Raw genomic sequence first — 27,533 nt, forward strand, 5'->3', positions numbered from 1 at the left:
CTTAAACTTGTGAATTTGTTGTAACTATCTCTTGTAGAAAGAAAACATCATCCAAACCTCAAGAAGTCAGACAGCACTTAAGTTATCTGAAAACTTAAATTTATTACATAGCAAAAGTAGCTCTCTTGTGCGATTTGCCAATGTAAAGAAGTCTGCGTAACACTGTTCCGAAAACATTCATTGAGCTGGTAATGCCCATGGGATAATCTCACTCCTTCAGCATTCCACCTACCACAGCACCACCACTCTGAACTCTGCACACCCCCTACAACACATCTCTGGAACATCAGCCTTTAGAAATAATCATCTTTTCTCTCAGAGAATATTAGTACACTTCAGTGACTAGGTCACTTATGAGTATGCAACTCCAAGGAGTTAGTCTTAAACATTTTTTTCACTAACTCGAACAACTTTAAAGGCCAACAGCTACAATGAACAGGGGAAAATGTTTGCTACAACACAAGGAATAGTATGGTCTGTATCAGAATGTACCGTTTAACAGAATTATTCTCAAATAAAAATCTAATAGAAAGCATTCAAAGTGCTTCATCAAATAAAATGATATAATAAAACTCAATTACATTAAATTAAACTTATGTAAAGAATTAATGCACAAAAGTGTTATAAAATTGCATTGCGTTTCCTGGGGCATAGAGTTAATAGTATAAAATAAAAGTAACAAAACATAACAAAACACAGTCTCTCTGGTCCATAACAGCATGCAAGGCATGTTCAGGAAACTAAGGGCATGAGTTTTTTTTTGGAGGGAGCAGAACAACTTGCTGAAGTGCATGAAACCTTGACAGTACTCCATCCCCGATACCTTTTACACTCCAGCCGCCCATGAGAAATGACTTACTGTGATGAAGGTGGGAAAGCGAGTGCCATGTTAGAGGGGTGTGACAAAGTAATCAGAGGGCTTCTGGTAGGTGTGTGCTTGCTGGCTGTGGGGCTGCATCTGGTCCTGCTGCTGCTGCTGCTGCTGTTGTTGTTGTTGCTGCTGCTGCTGCTGCTGCTGAATGATCTGTCGGACTTCATCCTCCAGCTCAGGAGGGATAATGAGCTGGTCATCAGGGTCTGGCTGGGCGGGTGCATTGAAGTAACCCCCTGGCTTCCTGATGGGGGCGTCGCCCGCCTCCTCTATGAGGTCCTGGCTCCTCCCTTGGCATGCGACCGAGCCGTTGGCCCGATTTCTGCGGCCCAGAGTCCCTGACCGTGCCTCTCCTCCCAGACAGGGAGAGGGCAGAGGGACAGGGGGTTGGAAGGCCGGTGAGGGGGAAGGGGATGGAGTGGATAACGATAGGGGTGAAGGCTCAATGTGCGAGGCGACGGATGGAGGAATGCTTGAACTGGGGTGTGTATGAGGGTGTGCTTGCGGCTGGGGTGCTGGGCAGTCTCGTCCATGCAGACAGTGGACATCGGCCTCCACCTCAACGCGGCTCCCATTAGAGAACACGCCAGCGATGGGCTCCTCGTCCTCGCTGTCCAGCCCGTTGTCGGACAGAGCTCCAGAGAACTGCCTCTGGAAGGTCCCTCCTCCACAGGCAGGTCTCCGCAGCCCGGCCCGCCCCGGCAAGTTTAGGTGGGATGCCAGGGGCTCGGCTTGGGGCGGTGGTTCCTCTGAGGAGGCAGTGGAGCCAACCTCGCTACTCATCTCTGATGTGCTGAATTCACTACTCAGCTCACTGACTGTTCCTGAAGAGGCCGGAGGCAGAGGTAGGCTGCCATCGCCCGCTGGGTGATAAGGGTGTGCACTGGTGTGTGTGTGCGCACCCAGGCCGGGGCTCGGGGGTGGGGGTGGTGGCTCACAGAAACAGCAGCAGTCTTCAGTGATACTGAGTTGGACAACTACAGCACTGAGACTGTCGGAGCAGCCGTAACTCTGAGCCAGAGTCACAAGTTTCTTAGCAGCAGCCAGAGCATCTGGAACATTCCTCACCGCCTCCACCGCCTCGCTGGGAGATAACATGTCCCACAAGCCCCGGCTACCTAGCAGGAAGAACTCATCTTGGGGGGTGAGGGTTACTGTGGAGACGTGGGGTTGCGGAGTCACAGATGGACAAAGGAAAGAGTAACCCATAATTCTAGTGGAGTCAGTTACACCATTGACTTTGTTGTCCTGTGGAGGAACAGAACAAAAAACATTAACATAATTTCTCAAAAACTCACAAAAAAAAAAAAAAAAAAAAATCGTCCACACATAAGTCACACAGTTTCTTGTTACCTCAGTGATGATGGCATTATGCTGCCGGACCCTCTGGTACTCCAGCTCTTGCTTGACAGTGTGTGTGGAGGACAGCTGCAGAGCCTTGCCATCTCGACACAATACAGCCTGGCACTTGCCTACGTTGGCAGCTGTCAAGGTGAAACAGCCTCCCCGCTCACCAGGGGCCACCATGTCATGTCTGATGTGGCATAAAGCGGCTGAGCCACCCAGCCTCTGGCCTGCCGTGCCCAGTTTCCTTCAGTGATACAACACAGAAACATTTCATTCAAAAGACTGCGGGCACCAAATTAAACAGACACTCTGTATGTGTGATTAATTGGGCATTTCCCATGTCTCCTGTGCGTATATAAACAAATCATTCCGGTGTCTGTCTACCTCTGCATGGTGAGGAAGGTGTTGGTCATGTAGTCTTCATGCTTCTGGTTCTTGTGAAGCTCCTCTGCCAGCACATCTCCCATGGTGCACTGTAGCAGGTAAGGCACCTCAACATTCCTGTCTCCATCAAACACTCCATACAGCGCCTCACGAATCCCACAGAAACTGTCCAGGGCCAGAGCTGCAACACACAGCCTAAGAACACCCACAAACAGATGAACATGTAAACAATGCATAACATGCAAAACAGTGTGCTATAAAAGGAACAGTCCAACCAAAATATAAAAAAACCCAGCAAACTGTACCTATCTGCCCTGAATTTTTACTCCTTGGTTGAGGATACAGTTGGCCAGTGTTCTTCAGCAAGAAAAATTTTCTTAACTTTTTGTCCCTGAAGCATGCATATGTCAGATTTCTGTGTCATTGTCTTTAACAAGGGCTGCTGAGTTTTTCTCCTGTAAATTTTTGACAGTTTTAGCTGCAGAAAAGAATACCCATCCAGCTCCTTTGTGCTGAGGTGAAGGGATACAGGGAAGTTTGTGCTAGACTGGAAACTTTGCAAAATAATATAGAAACTATCTAGCTGGATAGATATATGGATTAATAGATAGATTTTGGGTGAATTGTTCCTTGAACTGATGTGCCCGGATCAATTAAAAACAGACACTCGCAATAAACTGACACACTCAAATTCCAAAACAGAAAATAAAAAAGAATGAGGTTGAGCAGTACTTAAGACAGAAATCTAAAGAGGCAGACTGTAAAACTCACTTGTTTTTGACTCCAGAGGCCTCTGTGTAGCCATGACTCCATACTGCAGGGGCCCCAGGGCCCTCACTCACACACAGAGCAGAGGGAGAAGGGTCTACCCTGAAACACCGGATATTACTGTGGAGACAGAGAGTAAAATAAATCAGGAAGAGAGGAATAAAGAGAAAAAAACAGGCAGTTGGTTTAATAATTCAAATAAGTCACAGTAATATTTTCCCATGGGTGACTGTTATTGCAGAGTGCTGCACTGTGTGTGTATCTGATACAAGTTCATACTTGAGTAGCTCCAGGCTCTTGTGGTCCAGGTTAAGGCGGGGGTTGCCTGTAAGATCCAGTTCCTGGAGCTTTGGAGGAAGCGTCTCCGGCAGAGTCACCTCGGTCAGCTCATTACAGCTCAGGTCTACACACTGTGACCCAGGAGACAGAAAGAAGGGTCAAATCACATACCTAAACGCACGCACGCACACGCGCACGCACGCACACGCGCACGCACGCACACGCACGCACACACACACACACACACACACACACACACACACACACACACACACACACACACAAATGCATAGACAGCCAGGACAATGCAGGAGTTATTTGAGTTCAGAATGAGGCAGAGATTAGAGGAAAGTTACTGAGAGATTACAGAGGATTTCCCGATCTGACCCGGCCTGAGTTAAAGATGAACACAGAGGTACAGAGAGATAAAGAGAGAGAGAGAGGGAGGAAGAGCGAGACTGTTGCCATACCGCTAGCCTGACCATCTTTGCCATGCTTCATTTCCTGAACTAGCTCCATGAGGCAACTAATTAAGTGAACAGCTAATAACAATCCTGTTAAAATACTGCACAGGAGTATGTATACATGTGTTTGGACATTTTGTGTGCATGTAATACATGACATCTGCCATCATGTTGTTTACTGTCTTTCACTGCTTACTTGCAGTGTCTGTGGACATGAGAAAATCTTTCAGACACAGTTTTTCTGTAGATCTGTTTTATCAGTGGGGGAAATTGTGGTTCGGTGACCCAGGTTTGCTCCTGAGCAATTCTAGGATTAGTTAAGAAAGATATATTTATATTGCACGGGCAACTGGGTTGTGATTACAACTGTTTGGAAGTGTGTCGAGTAATGTGGCCAAATAAATAATTCAGTGTATTTAGGTTTTCTACCCGTGAGGACAATCTTCCAGCTGTAGAACTAAAAGACTGAATCAGAATCGCAAATACTTTATTGATCCCTGAGGGGAAATTGGGTCGGTTGCAGTTGCTTAAACTCTCAGGAGAAGAAAACATTATAAGCTTAAGTGACCTATTAGAGGAGACCCTGCTAAAAATGTGTCTATGTCAGACTGACCTTGATCTCAGGGAGCTGGAGGACCTCAGGGAACACACTGATGCAGTTGGAGTGGGCAGAGAGTGTGTGCATGCGCTGGCAGCTCAGGATAGTGGTGGGCACAGTCCTCAGCCTGTTGCCACTTAGATCCAGCTCCTCCAGCTGCTCCAGTCGTGCCAGCTTGCTGCAGGAGGCAGACGCAGGGTCATACTGGAGTGCTGGCTTTGCAGACTTTATTCTGGGAGCCACATTTATCAAACTCATTTTTCTCATGACCCAAACCTTATTACGCAGGCAGACTGCGTAATTATGCAGACTATAAGACAGGATAATCAAGCAAAATGTGTAGAAGAGAACAATGTCAGAAAATGTATATGAGCATAGGTAGGTGGGCTAGGGGCCAGACTTAAGACATCAAGACATGAACCTGAATTCAAGTACATGAAAATGGGTAATCTTTGGCAACATAAAGCAAGAAGTAGCCTAAGATCTCAACATAGGAGTGTGTTTTGGGGTCCTATCACTTTTGACTCAGTCTCTGATAAACCTGTATTGGAAAACTACTGAGGGTGACCGTCATTTTTTTGAAATACTCTATTTCAAAATGACCACAAAGGTTTCTATATATGCCATTGAATTTATAAGTAAAAGTAATGCAGTAACACGACAAAAAAAATGCTTCCCAAAAATATGTAATATGTATTCACCTTGCAGTGAAGGTCTGCAGCTGGTTGTAGGCTAGATGAAGCACTCTGAGGTGGCCATGCTCAGTCAGGAGAGGGATGCACTTGTCTGTCAAGCCGTTATTGGTAACATAGAGCTCCTCCAGGCTGCTGAAACTCTCCTCTGATAGGCTAGCTGGAGGAAGGCTCTCCAGCTTATTGGCTGACACATTAAGGTATCTCAAGCTGTGATAAAAACCAAAGAAAGAAGGCAAACTTAGCACTTCAATGAACGAGGGCCTGATTGAATAATTTAATGAAAGACAAGAAGGAAACACAGACAAAGAGAGAGTAACAGAAAAGGAATGAAAGAAAGACAAAGCACTACACAAAGTTTTGTGCGCTGGTGTTGTGTCTGTACCCCTGGGCTTTGATGAACAGATTGTGTGGGAGCTCAGTCAGGTGGTTGTGCTGGACGTCCAGGACCTCCAGCTGAGACCTCTCCAGCCTGTCAGCCAGCCGGTGCAGGCCATTCCAGCCCACCAGCAGCTTCCTCAGACTCCCACTGCACAGCAACCTACATACACACAGACACAGCAGGCTCACGACCACAATCTTTGTGTGTGTGTGTGTGTGTGTGTGTGTGCATAAATCTGTCAACGGTAAACAGATTTACAGAGAAGAATTATTTTTTAGCCAACAGGAGCTCTGACAATTTATCTCTAATCTTATTAGTCTTTTTATCTATACCCTTTGCTTTGATGTTTCAATGACTTCATTTCCCTTCAAGAATAAAAATAAAAATCCCTCATGTTATCTTGAATAACCCTTTGATTCATGTAAGTAAGTAAGTAAGTAAATAAATAAATGAATAAATACACAATTATTTTGACAGATGTTGTGATTGCTTTGGAGATTGTACTAATCCATATTGTGATTTTGACAATATTTTGGTTAACTGTTCAGCCCTAATCCTCACCGTATGGGCAGCTCAGAGACAGAGTTGTGACTAATGTCCAACACTTCCAGTCTGCTGCTCTCACACACCCAGTCAGGGACACCATCCAGACTGTTCCTATAACACACCAGATTTAGCAAGCAGTATGATTATAACCAGCACATAACCTGTTCCATGTGGCAAATAAATACATAGCGTGTGTGATCAGTGCTTCATACCAGGACACATCCAGAACCGTAAGATTCTCTGGCGCAGGGCACACCTCCAGCTGTTTCAGCTCTAAAAAAGACACACACAGAACATGCATGAAGATTAATGGTCTTAGAGTGTGTGTGTGTATGTCGTGAATCATTATCCATTTAATGTGTATACCATACCAGTGCTTCCTCTGTAGGTTTAATACAACTGTGGGCAAGAATTCTACTTTTGTCCTGTATCCATCACTGTTTGGGTCTAAGTTATGTTAAAAGTCTCTAGTGTTAATGTTTTTTATTATTACATAATCACTACTTCTGAAGCATCTGGACTACCCTTTGTTTAGTTTTAGATACCATTAAGGCTAAGTTACAATTTTAATTCTGACATTTTCTCTTGCAATGGTGGTAATGTTCTTGCTGTGGTGGTGCACCACTGCTAAATGAATACAGAGGAAACACTGACCATACACATGTAATGTTTGTACCATTGTGTGCAGCATGCAGGCCCTTGAGGGTGTGGCCGCTGACTCTGAGGAAGGACAGCGTGTTTCTGTCACAACGGAGGAGCTCCAGCCTGGAGAGAGGCCTGACGTCCAGCTCTGACAGGCCAGCATCCCTCACATCCAGCTGGACAACATGAGCCAGTTGCCCTGTCTCTCCCACCATCACCTTTTGGAGCCGGTTCAATCTGTACAGGATGCAGAGCACACAGACGAAGGAGGGACATGAAAATAAGGACAGAAGGTAGAGAGGAGAAAGGTGAGACTTTTGCCAAACCACAGGGGCATACATTTTACCCTCCTGTTAGCTTCAAATTTACTAACATTTTTAATTTTATAAAAATTATAATAATAAATATATTACCCAAATGTTACCCAATTTTATGTATCAGGTACTTTATGTTTCTTGTCTAAATAGCCCTTTAAATTAAACATAACCTCCACCTTATGTATCAAAGTTGTGTGGGAATCGTGATGTTTTACACAGCTAAAAAAAGCCTGGGGTTAGACAAACCCCAATGAAACACCTATCGGCACTAAATGTGTACAGGATATTGAAAACATATCATCATCATTTTGTTTACCCAATTGACCCCATTAAATTATGAACAGTAATGAAATATGAGGCAAAAAAAAACATTAGTTAATCATGTATTTAGAGACATTTAGACAGACAACGGGGTCAAATTGACTCCAAAGATAATAGGAGCGTTAATCCGCCGTCATCTATTTGCTTTATTTATATCCAATAGCTTTTGAGTCCAGTGTAAGTTCATATGACCAAAGGGAAAAAAGCTACAACTGAACTTCATCTGAGGAAAAGACTTATAAACCCACTGAGCAAACTGAGTGGCACATGCAGAGAGGTGGAAATACAATCTGCTCATTTTGTACTGGAATTTCCTTGTTGATGCAACTAGAACCATTTTCACTGAAAACAGAGGGTACAAAGTACGGATGGGAAATGAAAACAATTCAGCTGCAAATAACTTTTTTTTGGTTACAGGACTGAACCTGCTGCCCCTGAACTGATACGTTGTCCTTATTTTAGACCTATTTTTATTTTATTACTAACATTTACTTTCAGGTCTCTGGCATCCTATTGTTAGAATTAAGCATAGCATCACAAGATTAAAGATGAAAAGAAGCAAACATAGCGTCTGGCTGGCAGCAGAGATTAATGCTGCACCTCAACACTTTAAATCATAAGTCCGGAAGAACTTTGGCTTTAATATTTTAGAAGGCAAGGATGAGTTGGACATGAGCACTGCTGTATGCAAACTATGCAACAGGAAAGTCGATTATTGCAGTTATACAACCAATATGTGAGCCCATATTCCCCATATTAGATTAAGGTTAAGTTTAAGTTAACCTTTTATTGATCCCTGTGAAGAAATTCATCCTCTGCATTTAGCCCATCTGAACTATTAGGAGCAGTGGGCTGCCTCAGTGCAATTCCCAGGGACCAACACCAGATTGAAGCCAGTGCAATGACTTTGTGCAATGCGGTGTTTTTAAAAAAGTAATTAAGCATTACACAATATTATAAAGTGGTACCCAAGAATCGCAAATAGTATCATATTATGGGGGGCACACTGATTCTCATCCCTAGTACAAACCATCCCAAGATGTGTGCATGTTTCAGTGTTCAGATAATCTTTGCCCCTGCATTTCCTCTGAAGAGATCTCTATTCATGAGGGTTTTGTTTAAATAAATGCTATCTCACTGTCACTAAAGATATGCTTACCTGAGATCTATGTAGCGAGCAGGCAGCCACTGCAGTCCAGCCATATCCAGGACAGAGAGCTGGTTCCCTGCCAGACAAAGTCTCTCCATGCCCTTTAATTTCTCTAGGACAGGGGAGATGCAGCTAAAACAGTTGAAGGACAAGCCCAGGTAGGTCAGGCCCTCCAGAGAGCCCAGTTCCACAGGCAGAGAACTCAGTAAGTTCCCATCCAGAAGAAGAGTCTGCAGGCTGGGCACAAACACCAGGAGATTAGGGAAAGGGGATTTTGAAACCATCAGTACTGACACATTCTGTCATCTTCAAATCCATAAGGATCTGTCTTAACGGTTGAAATATTTCTGAATTATTGTTTTTCAGATGTGCTTGATTTTCTCCTCATAACACTGTGTGAGTTGCACAAGTGTACGTGGCATTAAAAGCAAAAGTGACTTGGTGGAATTTAAAATGCCAGCTGAAATTCTTTAAAATACCGCACAAAACAATGTCGTAAACCACATTTGTTTGCAACATGTGCTAAAAATGAGGTTTTCGCAATCAACTCACAAACATCACAGACACAGGCAGGCAAGCAGGCAGGCAGGCACACACACAGAGAAACTGCTAATTGATACAATAACTGCACACTTGACCCGAAACTCCCTTTCATGCAGAGACAGTATCATTATTGACTTTGCACTAAGACCATCTCTACAAAACCACCGCATTGTCAGGCCAGGAGTCTGGTGTGCAGCCAATTGCTCACTTTATACACATCCCAGCAAGGATTAATCTGCACTGATGGAATGACAATGACACAAACACTGTCTAATGTCTCTTTCAGCAGTGTATACCCTGGGTCACTGAGGACAAATTCTCCCCACCAGGAATAACCTAGCAAATTATCCTCATCATCAAAGACTACATAACAGCAATGCTGCAAGCCAGAGGTCATAATTTCCTTTGAGCCCACTCACTTTTGCATGGTTCCTACTGCGGCAGGCAGTGAAGACAGGCAGTTTCCGGACAGGTTGAGCTCCGTTAGTGAAGAGATGTCACACAAGGCCAGAGGAAACTCACCCAGAGCATTATTAGACAGGCTGAGGCTTCTCAGTTTACAGAACCTAGAGAGAAAGAGAGGTAGAGGCATGAAGAGAAGGGCAGGCAAGGAGAGAGAAAAAGAGATTAATTTATCAGAGCTATAATCAGACCTTGGCCTTCTTGTAAGGAGAGGCAGTGACAGAAACATTGTTGAAAAATATTTTAGTTACATAATGCCCACCCAACAAACAGGGACATCTATCAAGGGGAAAGCTTGTGTAATGTTTTGAAGTTTTGACATCATAACACACACTCATGCTATTATAAGCAAACTATTTACAGGAGTGAAAATGTTCACCAAAGCAATGCAACATGTGGTTCAAATGGGAGCTATTTTTATGTATAGATATAGATATATATAGATGTGTGTGTGTGCTTGTGTGTGTGTGTGTGTGTGTGTGTGTGTGTGTGTGTGTGTGTGTGTGTGTTTAGTCTATCAGTTCCCTGGCCTTCCCAGGCTAACCTAATCCAATTCACAAAGGGGCCAGGGTGAAAGGCTGTGCCGGATCCACGTCCTTCCGAGGGAAAGCCACAGCCGCACCATGGGAAAAACACATTCCTGAAAACACCGCTTGGGAAGCGTGTGTTTATGGAGGAACAATGGGACCATATATCCATTCTCATCAAAAGCATGACAGTTACACTGGGCAGTGAAGCAAAGAGACAAAGACCCAACAGAAAGATAACAAATGAAGATAGCAGGGCTGGCCGCAGGCAGATTTGGGCAGGTACAACACATGATCTTTGTTCTAGTAGCTAATTGGAAGGGTTTTATTTAAAAGGTAGTTGAAATTTTAGGACCACCACAGAGTGTGTTTTCATGCACATGGAACTAATGACGACAGCTTATCTCTTGGTCTTAAGTCTTATAATAAGCCATGTACATGCTTTTAAATTTCAATCACATACATATCTGTATAAATGGATAAAATAATAATAATCTGAATATTCCCACAGGAATTGACTGCATCCTTATTGCAAAGAACTGAAAGGTATTGAGGTAAACACATGACTTGTATGCATACATCACACATTAAAAAGGTAGCCTAATTCTTTGCACTCTCAGAATTTGCACTCACATATTCTCACCCAGTAGCAGCTGCCCGGGCTCAACAATGCAAATTTCCCACTGGTCCACAGGCATATTGCCAGACCTCTGAGCCAGTAGATTAACCTTATAAGTAGTCCACATGGGCCAGTAGAGTTCAAAGTCCTCAATGAACTCCGCTGGCTCGAGTGATGCCACTGTTTTAAAGACATTTGGTTAAATTTCCTTGTTAACACCACTGATGTTATTTAAAGATTGAATTATTCATTCAAACATTTATTTTTCAAAATATAAAACTCTTGGTACTATAGAAAGTGAAAGCATAGCCATGAGCCAGGTGGTGAGCTGGTTTCCCTTTTTCATTAGTTTAAGTTTGGTATAGGGTGCATGGTTAGTGTTAGCATCAACTGGATTTGTTAAGGCTGAGCAATATATAGATATTATATTGATATCATCATTTGAGAGAATTTTAGATATCGTAATATCATGATATTGCATAAGTGTTGCTTTTTCCTGGTTTTAAAGGCTGCATTGCAGTAGAGGGATGCAGTTCTATTTTCTTTCACCCAGTCACAATAAAATCACAATAAATAAGGACACAAACACAAGCATATTTTGTATTATGACGATTATATGTTTTGTTATTGCTGTAGAGAAATTGAATTGAATATTTGCAAATTTGCATATTAGATAAGTTTGTTTTTTCTTGTTTTTTGTCTTTATGCAATCTTTTAGAAATTAAAAGACAAAAAATAGGAGATAAGAATTATTATATAATGTATGAGCAAATTTTTTTGATAAGAAAAAATATGTGGCTTTATCTATGACTTAAATTTCAAAAAGAATACAGCCTTTTGAGAAAATGACCACACTAAGCTGCTAAAAACAGGCAAATTTAGCCTGGGCATCTGAGTACAAATGAATGAATTACCAATTCATATTGTACAATTTAGGAAACCACAGTTGTTATAAAAATACAATATATCAATATTGACCAACTCCACCACAATCATCATTTTCACCTGAGTGCATCACTTTCATTGCCACACCAAAGAGCACCTGAACAGAAGTTACAATAGCTAAAATTTGCATTTACCCAGTATCTAATTCAAATTTCTCTTAATAACAGTAAGAGCTTATGCACATAATTTATTAGTTAAATCAGAACGGATGTTTAGATTCATCAAAGAAATCCTATAGCCTACATGTATGTGTTTACAGTCACTGAATATTTAGTGCAGGAATGAACCCGCTGAACTCCAGTGGAACTACTATAATTGACAGTGAGAAAGTCTTTCCTAATGCCATGTCAGTAAAGATCAGCTTGACTCAGCAGCTGACCTCAAAGAAGCCCTTTGCCCCAGAGGTCAGGTAGTCGAATATCAAATCTCTCTTCACAACTGTTTTCTTGCTTTTAATCATCCAAGCCATGCGGCCACCCACACAGACATCATCTGTAATTTGATCTAAGCCGCTTCCTCTTTAGACCGTATGGTGGCTCCCCAAGAGAGAGAGAACTTGTAAAGAACAAACTCATCAAAAAGAGGTTCCAAACTCCTAGATGGAGGGCCCTGCCTCTCTGTGACGTTGCGTGTGTGGGTGCTGGTTTTAGAAACTCACCTGGTGAGCGCTGCAAGACCCTTCTGTGGTGACATGAAGTTGTGTTTGAGGTTTAGGTGAGTAAGGTCCTGGCTGTAGAAGAGCTGAGATGGCAGTTCCTCCAGGCTGCAACACGACAGGTCGACTGAGCTCACCCTCTGTGATGCAATCTGACAAAGTGGGAAGGATGGATGAGACCTGTTTTGATGCGACGTCCTTGAGACAGCGACAATTCCACAACAAAAGGCACTTCGGCTGTATTATGTCCCATCAAAATCCCCATGATACACTGTATTAACACTGTAAGTTATATTAACGAGGTCATTAAGGTAATCCATGCATTTATTAACAAAACAATCATTGTCGGCGTATTTATCTTGATATTACACGTGGGTGGTATTACCATGAAATCCATATCTTAAAGAAGGAGTTGCTGTAGTTTCAAGGAAATCCGTTTTCCTAAGTAATAGGCAGATTCAAGCAGCAAGGTACTTAAAAATCTAATCATACACAGATAGGTGCCACTCTTATGGTGCATAAAAACTGTAGTGAAGGACATTATATATATAAAATAAAGTTGTAAAGTTGTCATTTTAATGTTATTTTTGATTCAAAACATCAGATTCTTATTACGTCACTTTATGTCCACACTTGACCATAAACGGTTATGTGTCTCCTGTGAATGTAATACCTTTGCCTGCTTTTGCCTTTTGTTTGTTTGCACATTGTGACTATCAGTGTGAACAAAACCTAATAAAAAAAAAAATCATAGAGCTAAAAAATCAAATTGCAATCAATTTTATAGATATTGCAATTATGATATGATTCACCATTTTAGCAGGAACGATCATTTTTGCATCAGATTTTTAATTTTCACTGATTTTTTTTTTTTTAAATGATGGTGTGATTTTTGCTAGGATCTGTATCTGAAAAATATATTTTCTTAAATCTGGAAAATACGATTTGTAGGCCAGGGCATGTAGCACAATAAAACTTCATTTACAAGAATGTTTTGTCCCACATTTTACCTTTATCAAAAAACTGCCGCTCCTGTGGTCTGCACATTCCACTTGGCCATATTACAATTTCAATATTTCAAACAATGCACAGCCCTACAGGTGACATTAAGACATACACAAAGTCGCCTACCTTTGCTGCATGCCTGTGCCAGCGAAGGTGCTCTGTGTAGGAGTCATAACTGATGTAGTAGGTCTGGCTCTGGGGCCCAGCTGAGCTGAAGGCCAGGCAGTGGCTGTGTCTCCTCACCTCCTCCACCTGCATTAAAAACCACACTTTGGTTTACCCACATTCAAAGTCTAGCCAACCTTGTGATACGGAATTCAAAAGAATCATGCCATATAACTTTTCTATCTCTGACCCTCACTCATTCCAGAAGCATATCCAAAGTAGGATATAAAAATTTCTGGACCTATTAGACTGTTGTAGCTGTTCTATTATTTCCCTCTACCTGTTTGGTCATCATATCCACATGACTAATGACTGTATATCAAAAATCTTTTGTGTGTGAATATCTTTTGAAAGCACTAACAGTCATCCATACAATATTGTCAAATTATCACTATCAAGGTATTCTGTCAAAGATATCATTATATTTGTTTTTGTCCATGATGTCCTGCCCTAATCCAAAGGTATTCAGAATCGAGTATTAATGTTTTCAGTAATTAATAGTATAGGCATTTTGTGACAAAAAGGGGGTGAACCTAGGAAAAATTGCAACAGAAACTCTTTCAACTTTTTTAGTCTCATAAATATGTTGGTTATAACATATCAAAAGTCCTAAGAAATCCCAGTGGTGGAAAGTATTGAAAAATGCTGAAATAGGTGATGTCTCAATTTCCCATTGACACCTATGTTAAAACAATGATTTATGTAAACTAGGCAAAAAGTTCTGCACCGCTTTTTCAGTCTATAATTTCTCACCTTTATTTATACAAGATAGTGTTGTATCTTATACCGTTATAAAGCCTGATTTGTCCTCTTTCCAATGAGATACAACTTGTAAGGATCCTGCATTTATGGAATGAGTGACACCGGGAATTGTGTGGGAAGCGACCTATTTTTTTTTTTTTTTTTTTTTTACAAAATCCCCTCCAATATTTTTTCAGTTGATCATTTCTCCCATTTAACAATATCGATTGGTGTTGTCTTTCATACCGTTAGAAAGCCTGATTAGTCCCCTTTTCAATGAGAAATAAGTTGTAAGGATTGTCAATCGATTGGTATGACCAACATGGCTAAACATGTCCCCTCCCCCCCTTTTTGATGGGAGCAAAATCCCATTCCATGTGTTTTCAGGTGATCATTTCTCCCCTGTGATAAGACCAATTGTATTTGTGAGTTATACTGTTGGAATGCCAGTCCCTTTTACAAATAGGGTATAACTGTAAGTCTCATTGGAAACAGGACGAATCAGGCTTTACAACGGTATAAGATACAACACTATTGGGTATAAATAAAGGGGAGAAATTATAGACTGAAAAAGCGGTGCAGAACTTTTTGCCTAGTTTATGTTTTCTTGTCTTAAGTCCGGATGCAGTATAGTGCTTGCACAAAAGGAAATTCTTAATAGCATATATATTTTATGAAAAAAAAAAAAAAAAATTATTTTATTTATTTTTTTTATATATATTTTATTATGTGAACCTCACACTAAGGGGAGAAATGATCACCTGAAAACACATGGAATGGGATTTTGCTCCCCTCAAAAAGGGGGGGAGGGGACATGTTTAGCCATGTTGGTCATACCAATCGATTGACAATCCTTACAACATATTTCTCAATGAAAAGGGGACTAAGCAGGCTTTCTAACGGTACGAAAGACAACACCAATCGGTATTGTTAAATGGGAGAAATGATCAACTGAAAAACTATTGGAGGGGATTTTGTCAAAAAAAAAAAAAAAAAGGTCGCTTCCCACACAATTCCCGGTGTCATTCATTCCATAAATGCAGGATCCTTACAAGTTGTATCTCATTGGAAAGAGGACAAATCAGGCTTTATAACGGTATAGATACAACACTATCTTGAATAAATAAAGGTGAGAAATTATAGACTGAAAAAGCGGTGCAGAACTTTTTGCCTAGTTTACATAAATCATTGTTTTAACATGGGTGTCAATGGGAAATTGAGACATCACCTATTTCAGCATTTTTCAATACTTTCCACCACTGGGATTTCTTAGGACTTTTGATATGTTATAACCAACATATTTATGAGACTAAAAAAGCTGAAAGAGTTTCTGTTGCAATTTTTCCTAGGTCACTTTGCATAATGCCTATACTATAAAGGGAGTAATGAAAGTCTCTCAGAAATGGCTCAACTGGCAACAGTCCATCTGCTATTTCTAAAATGTAAGGCCGACTTTTAAATACCAAGCCAGGACAAAACACTAGTCAAGTGTATCTAAGGTATAAAAGTGTTCGACAAAATACCTTTCCTCCGATGAGTGGGAGGATATGCATCTTGCCCGTGTGGGCGTGTTTAACAGAAGAGACAATGAGACAGGTTCCACTCAGTGTGACCTGGCGCTTTGACCAGCGGTTCACTGGCAGGGCCAGCTTCCCTTTCCGCACGTTGAACACCCCAGAAAGCTGCACACGCTCCGAACCTCCCACGCTCCGTGGCTTACCTGGGAAGAGGGAACGGAAGAGAGAGAGAGACAGATAAAGAAAGATGCCTCTGTGTTGTAGGAAGATCACTGATGACCATGGGTGTCAGTAACTTTTACACAATGGACTTTTGTACAGAAAAAGTTATATTTAGCTCTTTGACAATGGATGTTGGACTTAGTGAATTAGCACACAAATAGACACTACATACACACACACAGTTCCTTTTTCAGAGAGTGAGAGGGACAGAGAGCTGTGGTTATGTAAGCGAATTCTAATAGCCTGTGGGTTGAGAGAGAAAATGAGAGTGAGCAGTCACTCGGGCGTGATTTGTTACATTAACCCCTCGCTGACACACAAAGCAATGACAGTTCAGTTACAGTCACGGGGCAACCCAGGGGATTAGCTAAAACAACCAGGCATGGAGAAATAAAGGCCTACGACAGCCAGGCAAGTAAACACACTGGTTTCAAACTGATTAATTCATTCCCTTCTAAAAACTGCTTTTTCTTCTCTGCATTTGTGCTCTCTGCTCTGCTGTATACATATACCACACAGAACCAGAGAAAGGGAGACACATTAAGAGTCTGTGCCACTGAGATGCCTGAAATCAGATTAGCTTGTTATGCAATGTCTTACAACACCAGCGCCAACACCGAGATCCTCATTGGCGCCTCCTCCAGTGACTTAGGCAAAGTGTGTCAGAGCTTCACTGGGCCCCAGGCAGCACACCAGAACTAATGAACTCCTGAACGGACCTATTAAAAGTTCAAACTTTTTCAAAACGCTTGTTGCATCAGTACCAGAAACATCAGACTTTAGCCCCTCCCATCCCGAATTGGCTCCCAATTGAGGAGCATGATGTCATCACAAACAATAGCCTTCAGAAAGCCGGAGGGGAGAATTTTGTCCTCATTAGCATGCCCCATCTCCTCTGCTCTCTTGTCCTCACTTGCTCTATCTATTCCAAACCACAGACGCGCCACAGTATCTAACCTAGACAGCCGCGATAAAACACCAGCCCCAAGGATTTTGGATTTGAAATTATCTGGGCTGATGCAGTAATGGTTTGGGTGGGTGTGGGCGGCACTGCGAGTAATTTGATCTGCAGGAGGGAAAACAGAGATAATGTTTCCCCTCATTTCTCACATATGTGTGGTTTACACATTTATCACCTGCACAGAAAAAGGCAGGTAATTCATGATAAGCTATTTGGCTCTGTGGCACCCAACAGAAAAGCCTAATTTGCCAATTTTAGGCTCAGAGCCCAGGACCCCGACATGAAGGTCTGAGCTAAAGCGCCAGAATGGCTTCTCATAGATCTGCCCGGGAGTTTTTGACATTTCCAGGACTGCCAGAAAGACTTTACTGCTCCAGAGATTTACGCAAGCGAAAAAATTTCAAGACCCCTGAACTTGTACTCTGAGACCTTCCCTTAAAATGAGATAATCATTGATCGAAAAAATACCATGGGGTGTGAGCAGGGAGACCACATTTGCATCAAAGTCTGTGGAGAAGATGCCTTGGCACAGCTTTTTTGAAAAAATGAGTTGTGAAATGATAAAATTGGCCTAGTTGCTGTCCATGCCAAGCATGTTCATCTTGACATGATCGTTTCAGAGAGAGCCATGATGAGTCTGTTAAGAAGTTCTTTTGTAAGAGACTACCACTGTTGAAGTATTCAAGAGACAACTTCATGACATCTAGCTTAAAACAGTGCCCGTGTTGCCGCCCAGCTGGCCGTTACGCATTTGCCAGAGCTGAAACCCATGAGTGTCCGCTGTCCTCCCTATACAGAAAATCCAAAGAGATTCTGTTTTACAGGAAGTCAAAGTAATGGGATTTCGTTTCATGGGGAAGTTAATCAAACAACATAACAAACTTTATATTTTAGTTGAATGGCTAAAGCATGAGAGAGCATCCAACTGATCCACCACGGTCTAGGACAGGACATAAGGCAATCGTCACTATTTTGTAATTCCTCTTACTCCCAATTTCCTCCTAGTCCCATCAAAACACTACATTCTACATTTTAAAAGGAAAGGCATACTGTATATATGTAACTGAAAATCCCGAAACAAACATCCACACATCCTACACATGAAGACACACATCAAGTTATCTGAGGTTGTTTGCAAGCTAAAAAAAATAAATGGATTTGGCTGAAATGGGCGTAGGTGCAAACAGAGTGGTCAAGCTTAACTTAAGCTCAACTTCAACAAAGTGATAGGGATGGGACAATACAGGATATTCTCACAGATTGCAATTTAAAAAAAAAAAAAAAAAACACCAAAGAAAAGTTGATCATGGTGAATTCCCATTACTGAGTTAATCATAAATCGGGATAAGTGTGACTTGAGAAGCTGTCTAACTCGCTAATGTACAGTCCTATATTGATTTCCTGTTCTGTTTTGAATTGCCACAAAGGGGGGCGTACATCTTTCCAGTCATTCCATAATCTGTCGCTACGGCTGAAAGCTCAGCTTGCCCATTTTATACACCCTTACACACGTATAAAAAAAGTTAGTTGGATGTGTGGAAATACTATGGATTCCAAAATAAAGAACGGCAGGGATATGAGGTACCAAACAAAATGTAAGGTAAAGTGATTCCAGTATGTTTGAGTGCCATTTCAAGAGTTTTAAGTATGTTTTGATGCTTATCAGAATAATACCCTAAATCACTACAATTTTGGCCAGGACATTTGTGACATGAAATTTTCATATCGTCCCATGCCTGTGCGCTGACGTAACTGATGAAGCTGATTGAGCAAATTTGTCTAAACGGAAACTGCATTCATCCTAAACAATAATGTGGAATGTATATCCTGTAGGTCCACCCTTCCCTGGGTGGAACAGGCAAGACATAGGTGGTGTCAATGTATATGCATACATGTGCTTTCCTCCCATCTATTTCTCTGAATGGGGGACATCCTGTTTCAAGCAGGCGATTACCATTTCCTGTTCATTTTAGGCTGAACATTCTTGGTACTCCTTGTGCTTCACAAGCCTGGAACGACCCCCAGACACATCACCCATCTGACACAAGCATTCACAGTTTTGCGATATTCTCTTTATAGCAGCAGTTTCAACACCTTGCTGTTGTTTCAACACCTCCTCCTTTTAGCCCGCATTCTGAACCCAGATCTCAGTTCTTATACAGCAGCATCAAGCCGTACAGCTGATGTTGCGCTGTCATGGCAACACCACAGGGACCAAAGAGAAAAATTGGCTTTCATAGCCTGCAAGTATTTAGGGACTTTTGGGCACAGACAAGTGTCAAGTTTGTTGGGTAGACAATTAACCTTGTAAAGTAAAGCATTGACCTCTGGGTGCTGCAGCTCCAAGCTGAAGAGGAGCCTGCTGCCACTGCTGTCTCAGGTAGATCAGAAACACTGAGGAGGTGAAATCTGAGTTTCACTAAGGTCACTGTTCTCTTGCTGTCAGCAGTGTGTGTGTGTGTGCGTGTGTGTGTGTGTGTGTGTGTGTGTGTGTGTGCGTGTGCGTGTGTGCGCGTGTGTGAAAGAGAGACAGAGAAAGTGAGGGAATATAGCGATGAGCGTTTTGCAGAAGGGTTTCTGCTGAGTCAAACTCCTCTGGCTGGGCTGTGAAAACAAACACCAGCAAACAATTCATACATTCCAAGAGGACAGGGCAGTGGTATGGGGCAAAACATGATCGGTATGCATTAAGCCAAATACTTAACACAACAACATCTTCAGCATCTTCAAATCATACTTGGACTGACTCAGGGTTTGTGATTTGATTAGATTTGTTGTGTTTTGAGACATTCACCCTACACCCACTCTTAACAAAACAACTGTCTGCAAGATAGTAACACATTTTACAGTGGATTACTGAAGTCATACATTATCAAGATAGTTACTTAAAAAATAATTATGATTTTAAGGATAGAAACATCTAACTTGGAATGATGCATTTCAAATAACATTTTTCTAAAATGCAAATATGGCATTTTTTCACTGTTATTTACTATTTTATTAGGCTAATTGTTCATTATTGTTTTTTCTTCAACTGAACTGCAGCAAAAATAGTAAGTGTGACATGCGTTTTGATCAATCAAGTTATCTTGCTCCTAGCACGTCCTAGATGTTAGTTAGATGAGGAGGTGGATGTGACTTAGCAGAAAAAAAGGAGAGAACAGTAGGAAGCATGCTACTGCTAACAACTGTGCTGAGATTAAATGTTTTTTGTAGTATAATATCAAATAGCTACATACTTATTGCACTGATGATTATGATCAAGGGAAAACTATTATAAGAGGAGCTGAAGAATTACCTTTGTCCATGAAATTAATTTCTGTCCAATCTGAAGCAGACCAGACATATGAGAACAGGTTTGAACAAATATGTTAATGTTTATGGTTATTAGTGGTTTATGTGAGCCTGTTCATTTAGTTGTGCTGAGTAAGCATCACTGTATTCTTGACCTACCCTCAGTTTCCACAAATCCTGTACACTATTTTAAAAAATCATGAACTGCATGAGAGCAAATGCTGATTCATGAGTCAGCATTAATTTATTTTGATGTCATTTGAGTGCTAATTTCCAGAGTGGCCTGTACCACCGTCATACAGAAAATGATAATAAAATAAAGCAAACGAAATAACCGGCATAACATGTTATGCCAGTTTATAATGACCAATAATAATGTGGTGTTAGTGGTTTTCTGTGGGGATAACAAACCATCTCACGTACCATGGTAAGAACCTAAATAATACCCTATTTCCCCACACAGATCATTAATTCATCTGATCCAATCTTAATAAGGGCTGATGTAAAAGGCTGCAGAAAATTTGATGCTCTCAATGCATCCTTGACTTCATTTAATCTGGCAGCCAAAAAGGGAGAGAGGGAGGATGGGTAATCTTGTGGGAAGGTAAAAAAAAAAAAAAAAAAAAAAAAATCTACCCACTGGCCTGACTTCTCTCCTCCTCCATCACACTCTTTTTCCTCTCTGCTAATTGTTCCTCTCATGCCAGTGCCTCCACTTTTCTGTCATGCGAGTCTTTCAGGGCTTGTGTCATGGCTGTCTATTCGTCCGCTCTCTCCAGGGTGATGAGGAGCGCTAGCCGGAAGGGCCCCTGCTTTCAGCGGCATAACTCCTCACTGCGCTTTGTTTCTCTGTCATGCTACTGTGGGAGCCAAGAATGGGGAGGAGGTGGAAGCAGAGGGGAGGGGAGTGAGGGGACTTGCCCTGCTGGACGTTTACACAACAATCTCAGGACAAGACAGAAAACACTCCTGAGCTAGGCACATGCTGTCTCAAAACAGGCTCTGGCATGTAGGCAGTGCACAACACAAATGAAAAAAGACTCAGGAGCAGGTTCATTAAAAGTCCCAATGGAGGACATGAGCAGGACACTCAGTTTAACATTTAACATTTAACAAAAGCGCCATTTAATGTAAGACAGGGAGTGGGTGTCAACAAATTTGGAAAGGTTAAATTTAGGAAAGACATACATCTAGGGCTTACTCCATCATTACACAATGCATGCCATTTGGCTCTTTAGTTCCACTGTCCTTGCTGCGGGTGTCAAAAACAGGGTTGAAAAACAATTTACAGTGGTGCTAATCCTGTAAGAGATCATGGCTGTTTGCTCCATCCTCTTAGCATGCTCGCCAGCAAAAACAAGACCATCATCAATAACAACACCAACAGCGCAAAAACATAAACAGAATTTGTAACGCCTCATGATTTTGGTCTTTGGCATGGCAAAAGAGCACACCTGTTACCTCCAGATGTGTCTCCCTACAAGCTTACACAGAGGGGGCTGTGGTGGGTTTGCAGGCACAACACTAGGCATTGTCAGAGCTGGACAATTGAATACACTTGTTTAACAGTCTGACTGACCAAACACAATGACAACACTCACGGTGCTGTGAGAATGGATGAACAATGAATGAGCATGAGACAAGCCAAGCACTACTAAAGTGGCCTGCTGTAACTAGCAGCCAGAGGCCATGGCAGCTAACCTGTAGGAAAATGAATGGCAGTATAAACATGTAACCAGAACAGAATCATGTTGACAAGAAACCTACTCCTTTATGAAGAAACTGACTCTCACGTACAAATGATGTTATGAATAAACTCAGACAAAGCACTCACCAAAGTAAAAGCGTATCAGGCAACCAATTTCTGGATTCATCCCCTCCTCCTGCACTCTCCCCGGGTCTTCAAACCCCAGATTAGTGAGGTATTCATTTAATATCTGCAGAGGCCTTTCATCACTCCTCAGCCGCCGAACAGCTCCACCATGCAGCTGGACAAAGAGGGCTGGGGTCGGACTAGTACTGACGGGATCTGGCCACCCTCTGCTCTCCCCCGGGATCTCCAGGTCAGGCTGGACAGATGCTGGGCCGGTCAGGGGCCGAGTCTGAGAGCTGCTACAGCATTTAGAGGGAGGTTTGATCAAGTTTGGAGAATCTATGTTGCTTTCCGCTCCAGCATCAACACTATCATTCAGTGTGGTTGACATCCCATTTTGGTCACTGCAGGGACCTGTGGTGAGCATTTCCCCTTGCTTGTCTACAGCTGAGACGCTGGCTGGATGTGTTGGGGACGATGTGAGCTCTACCTCGTCTGAGGAGCTCTCAAAAGGATCGGGTCCCTCTGTGGCACTGTCACAGTTGGGACTCTGCACTGAGTTGTCTGTACCCAAGCCCTGCCCATCACTCAGTGAGTCCTGGTGTTCGCTACTTCTGGGCCCACCAGGACTGAAGTCCTCACAGGTGCTGCTCTCCATGTCTGAACCTGAGTAGAGTCCGTAACAGTCTGCCAGACCAAGGCCCAGATCCATTCCCAAGCTGTCAGTCAGACAGACCTCTGATGAAATGGTGCCTGTCATCTTATCATCTGAAAATAAACCGCAAGGGAATTTGGTGTCTGGGTAACACTGTGATGTGTTGCTGCTATACTGCAGAGCCTCATTCCCCTCTGCTTTGGAGGATAAAAGAGAGCCAGGTGAGACTGTCTTAGTGACATCCACACTCTCCTGAAGACTTTGTTTGTCATCGCTTTGTGCGTGACTATCATTACAGTTGGCATTAAGGTCCATTAAAGCACTTGTTTTACCATTAATTCTCAAAATTGCTCCAGCTTTACCCACTTCCAGCTGACGCGCCACTTCTCCGGCAGTGGTATCGAGTGTACAAAGCACCGGCCTCGGATAGGAGGGCGTGAGCCAGTCGTGGACATGAATACAGCCCCGGCAGAGATCCGATCTCACCCATGTCTTGTCAGAGACCTGGAGCTGTTTGGACTGCTTCTGCCTAAGAAACGTCTTCCTATCCAGACTGAGAGTGCTCAGCGGAGAGGCTGAGGGGCTGGGGTTCGCTGTCTCCGACGAGGACGCGGCGGACGTGCAAGTGGTCGGTGGAGCCCCCAGGGAGAGATTTCTCTTGTGCCTCCGCCGTCTCCTGTTCAGTAAAGAGTTGACACTTGTAGTATTGTTGACCGATGTGAGACTGTAAATGTTGGCGGTTTTAACGGTGGGCATGTTGACATTTTTGGCCGCACCACCAATAGCGCTGGCAACTTGACTTTGATAGATCCCGTTCCTTATCGCAATTTGAAGTAGGGATGTGGTTGCAAGTCCCTTCCCAAAGAGTTTTGATTCTCCACCCCCACCATCATCCTCCCCACCCGAAGGTCTCTTTCCAGCAGACAGTAACGGCAAACCACTGGGCTTCACAGAGTTACTATCATTGTTGGAATCAAGTATTCCTTGTGGCGTGGATGAAGCCGAAAGACCATCCGAGTAGCTTTCCTTCATAGTCGTACTCCGCGCACTTTCCATCGGGGCAGGCTAGCAACGACGGTGTCAGTTAGTTAGCAATAACACCCTGCAGGTGAATGCTAGCCTGCGCTAGCTTAGAGACGTTAGCTCGATCTAGTTACTAGCCAAGCCAAATGGATATGGCTTCATGTTAGCTTAGCATGCTACGGTACTCACGTTGATCGATCACAGTTAGATAGCTACATCATCCCATTTATTATGCCCGCTAGCCAGCTTACGAGAGCTAACGAGCAGGTCGAGGCGACAAACTGGTTCTCTAGTTGGTAGCCATGGAAGCTAAAGCGAGAAGGCGCGACTGCTACTGTACAGATGATGTGAGTGACGGGCAGCAGTACACGGTGGACAGGGCGTGGTCTCATTGGATATGAATTATGCTGCATTCAAGTGCTGCCCTAAGTACCGTAATTATCCACGATGCATAAACACGACTCAGAGGTAGTGTCCCCAAGAACACTGTACAGTAATGTATGTAATTAAAAACGTCAAGAGGTACAGTAAATAACCAAACAAAGAGGACAACGCAGTATATATGGCTCAGAGGCATATACAATGTTTACAGATGGAAAACAAGGATGCTATATATTAGTCAGTGTAGCATATGTTTTATTGGTGTTATTTGACAGTGTGTGTCAGTAATTTGTATTTTTGAATGTTTCTTTATTACTCTTCAGCGAATTTTTAGTTGGCAATATGCAGCATATTACATACATGATGTAGGCCCACATTTTCTTATCTGCTTTAGAATCACTGCTGCATACAGTGGCTGATTGCCTCTTGATTTTTAAAATAAATCATTCAGCAACCAAAAACGACTTTTGTTTGTCTGTTGTTAGAGCAAAGGCATGCACTGCAGGTGGCATTTACAACGGAGCTGTGAAGGCAACGTCAGCTACAGTGAGGATACCCACCTATCTGCATCAGCATGCTTAGGCATCACTTTTTAAAAAGTTGTATGCCAGTGACGTGTGCTGCCCCGGCTTCATGACTAAGAGATCTAAACAGGGAAAACAGTCCGAACATTTTGTTTGAATGTCATCATCGAGTCAGCACATGTGGGCACAGTAATTCGTCTCCTGGCGCCATCCAGTGGAGTAATGGCCTTATTACAGAGGCGACTTCAGTGGATTCCTATGTGGAACTGGGGGAGTGTCAGGGGATCTTTGAAGGATTCAAGGCAATCCCCTGCATGTGTAGAGGTGGAAATCAGCACAATGAGAGAATGTGAAAGGCAAGTTGAACTATAGCACATTTCCACAACAAGGCATTTTCGTTGTGCTTTACATAAAGTGTAAAAGGCATCAAAACAGAATGCATAAGCATTACTATAAGGATTACTATTTCCTTTATAGGTTGCACTGAAACTTCTCCTTACCTACAGTACCAAATGATGCAGTCAGATAGTGTTCCTTCATACAAAAATGTATCAAAGGAGCGTCTGTGCTGTACTACACATCTGTCTGGTGGTCCTTTAAATGAAAACATTTAGGAATATGTACAGACTATTTTCGTAGGCTGCCTCAAGGTAAAAATCTTGGAACACAGAAAAAGAAAACTAGAGAAAGTAGGTTTCAAAGTAGGTTTTGTGTGACTCTGTTCACTGACCACACGTTTTAGCCTGCTTGTTTTCAGTCATGTACTCTCATACACAGAAGGGTGGATTGCTGTCAGATTGCAGTCCAAAGGAGGGCAAAGTGCAAGCCACACTACCAACATAGTTCATCATGTTCCCTCACGACTCCCTCTCTCTCCCTCTCTCTCACTCACTCTCACTCACTCTCACTCTGTCAAGTTCCACCTTATTTCTGTACCATTCAAAGACAGGCATTCACTCAAAAGGCTTCATACTGCTGTGATTATCCCCTCTGGGCCATTGCATCTCTAGCCTTGGTAAGCCTCTTCTGTTGTCTCTTAACATGTTTGAAAGTTCACTCTTTATAGTGCTTACTTACCCAAGTGGAAGTAATGTTAATCTCTTCCTGGTAGAAAGATTTATAGTTATCAGCAGAAGCTGCCGACTTTCTCTGCATGTGCAATTCAGTTTGTATGGATGTAGAATAAACTGGGCAGGAAATTCGTCCTCCCTATAAACTGTTGATGGCCAGTGGTATTGGTCCAATTTTTAGGCTAAGACATGGTTTTAGTGCAGGAAGGAACATGTGATGGGTGATAAATCTGGGAGGATTAAGAGTGGAATACTCCCTGGGATTCAGATGCACTGAAGGGAGATTAGCCTACTGACACACTAAGACACTGAACCCCAGGGAGAGATCTTCCACTGGGGTTCAGTTCATCTAAACAAGTCATTTTCATCTTGTATTAAGTCTTAATACCCTACTTTCTTAGGACAAATGAAAAAAAAAAAAAAAAAAAACTAGCAATGAGATGTAATGATTATACTTACTTCCAATGCAAATAAATCTGCCTCAAAAGTTGTCTTAAATTCTCCTGTGTCATTCTGGTGTAGGACATGTGCTTGCCAGTGATTTCGGACGATATGTGAATAGAAACAAACCATGGGCCCATTCCTACTGCATTTAAGGTGCTTGGTTGCTGATGTTTCTCACCGTCAAGTTGTGCCACCGGTTTTATGAAAGAAGAGAGCGAACAGAAAAGGACAAGGACGGCTAACCCGTTTTGGAATACATTCCTGTTAAATTTGAGGTAGAGACCATAATTAGATGTGGCTAGTTTGGTTCAAGGACTTCACCATACACCAGGCAGCATACCCTCTAAATAATGAGAGTGCGTGTGTGTGTGTGTGTGTGTGTGTGTGTGGTTAAGTCGCACACTTCCGTTTGTGTTAGCTCTTCAGGCGGAGCATTGATAAATTTAGATTTCTGTAGTCTAAAAATATTGAAAAAACAGTCCAGGAATACATAATTGGTGACTAGTCATACTCATTAAGGCTGAATTGCTTTGTGTGTGCCTCACCCTGTCAGTTTGTTACGAATGGACAGACCAGGTTTAGAAGAGAACAGAACATTTCACACACTTTTGATATAGTCTCTTATATCATTGGGTTCAACAGCTTTGGCTGAGCTTATGATCACACTATAGTGGTGTCTTCCTCGGCTCTGAGCATGTAAACAACCTGTCAGTCATATGCTGCTTTGCATACTAATATAAGAACAGCCCTCTGACACCCTGTCAAGTCACTGATTTTTTTGGTCTTCTGCATGTGTGTCTTTTGTTCTCTAAGTGTGTATGTCTTTGTATATGTGTATGCGTGCTTTCACCATCAAACATGGACAGCCAAGAAACCACCTTGTTTCCTTAATTCTGGACCCAAAGGGGCTGCCTATGTGGCACATCTCCCTATGACAAAAATCATGTAATGTTGATGCTTCTTCCAAAAAAACAACTGCATTTACACATTTTGGTTTATGGTAATGGTTTAAAGGGAAAGCTTTGATAGGATGCATCTAATGCAGGTCTTTAATATTGTAGGCTGCTGCAATAAGGTACAATATTCCTGCATGACTGGTTTTATGTGGCTTTATGGTGTATCCTGATGAAATCAGCTGCGACACTGTTTACTCTGCTCTGGTCACATGGTTTGGGTGAAGCGGAGGTTAGCCACCTGGATCTCTGT

General features: G+C 42.4%; 2 protein-coding genes across 2 annotated transcripts in view; one reads left to right on the plus strand and one right to left on the minus strand.

Moving 5' to 3' along the window:
• Positions 1-81: 81 nt before the first annotated feature.
• On the minus strand, positions 82-24,280 carry LOC115358505 (PH domain leucine-rich repeat protein phosphatase 1-like). Its single transcript, XM_030050521.1, has 17 exons — positions 22,252-24,280; positions 15,947-16,143; positions 13,644-13,769; positions 12,516-12,664; positions 9,724-9,870; positions 8,771-8,998; positions 7,008-7,210; positions 6,544-6,604; positions 6,347-6,442; positions 5,789-5,944; positions 5,413-5,613; positions 4,727-4,889; positions 3,650-3,780; positions 3,374-3,490; positions 2,603-2,797; positions 2,225-2,462; positions 82-2,119 (listed from the first exon to the last, which is right to left on the minus strand). The coding sequence occupies exons 1-17, from the start codon at positions 23,939-23,941 to the stop codon at positions 890-892; spliced, it is 5,328 nt and encodes a 1,775-aa protein (XP_029906381.1). The 5' UTR covers positions 23,942-24,280; the 3' UTR covers positions 82-889.
• A 1,479-nt stretch (positions 24,281-25,759) lies between these two features.
• Positions 25,760-27,533, plus strand: part of LOC115358297 (tensin-3-like) — a 35,101-nt gene continuing 33,327 nt past the window's right edge. The window contains exon 1 of the mRNA XM_030050203.1: positions 25,760-25,828. The gene's annotated coding sequence lies outside the window, so the exon portion shown is untranslated. The remainder of the gene's footprint in view (positions 25,829-27,533) is intronic.

This window comes from Myripristis murdjan, chromosome 4, assembly GCF_902150065.1.
Source record: "Myripristis murdjan chromosome 4, fMyrMur1.1, whole genome shotgun sequence".
NCBI lineage: Eukaryota > Metazoa > Chordata > Actinopteri > Holocentriformes > Holocentridae > Myripristis > Myripristis murdjan.

Bases quoted from the DNA above. Each gene is read 5' to 3' on its own strand.
- LOC115358505 (XM_030050521.1), bottom strand. From the start codon at position 23,941: ATGGAAAGTGCGCGGAGTACGACTATGAAGGAAAGCTACTCGGATGGT. The intron at 13,770-15,946 runs GTATTTTGTCGA...TTTTTAATGCAG, and splicing joins TCCCACTCATCGGAGGAAAG to GTGGAGGAGGTGAGGAGACA. The intron at 5,614-5,788 runs GTACAGACACAA...TTTTTATCACAG, and splicing joins CTGTTCATCAAAGCCCAGGG to CTTGAGATACCTTAATGTGT.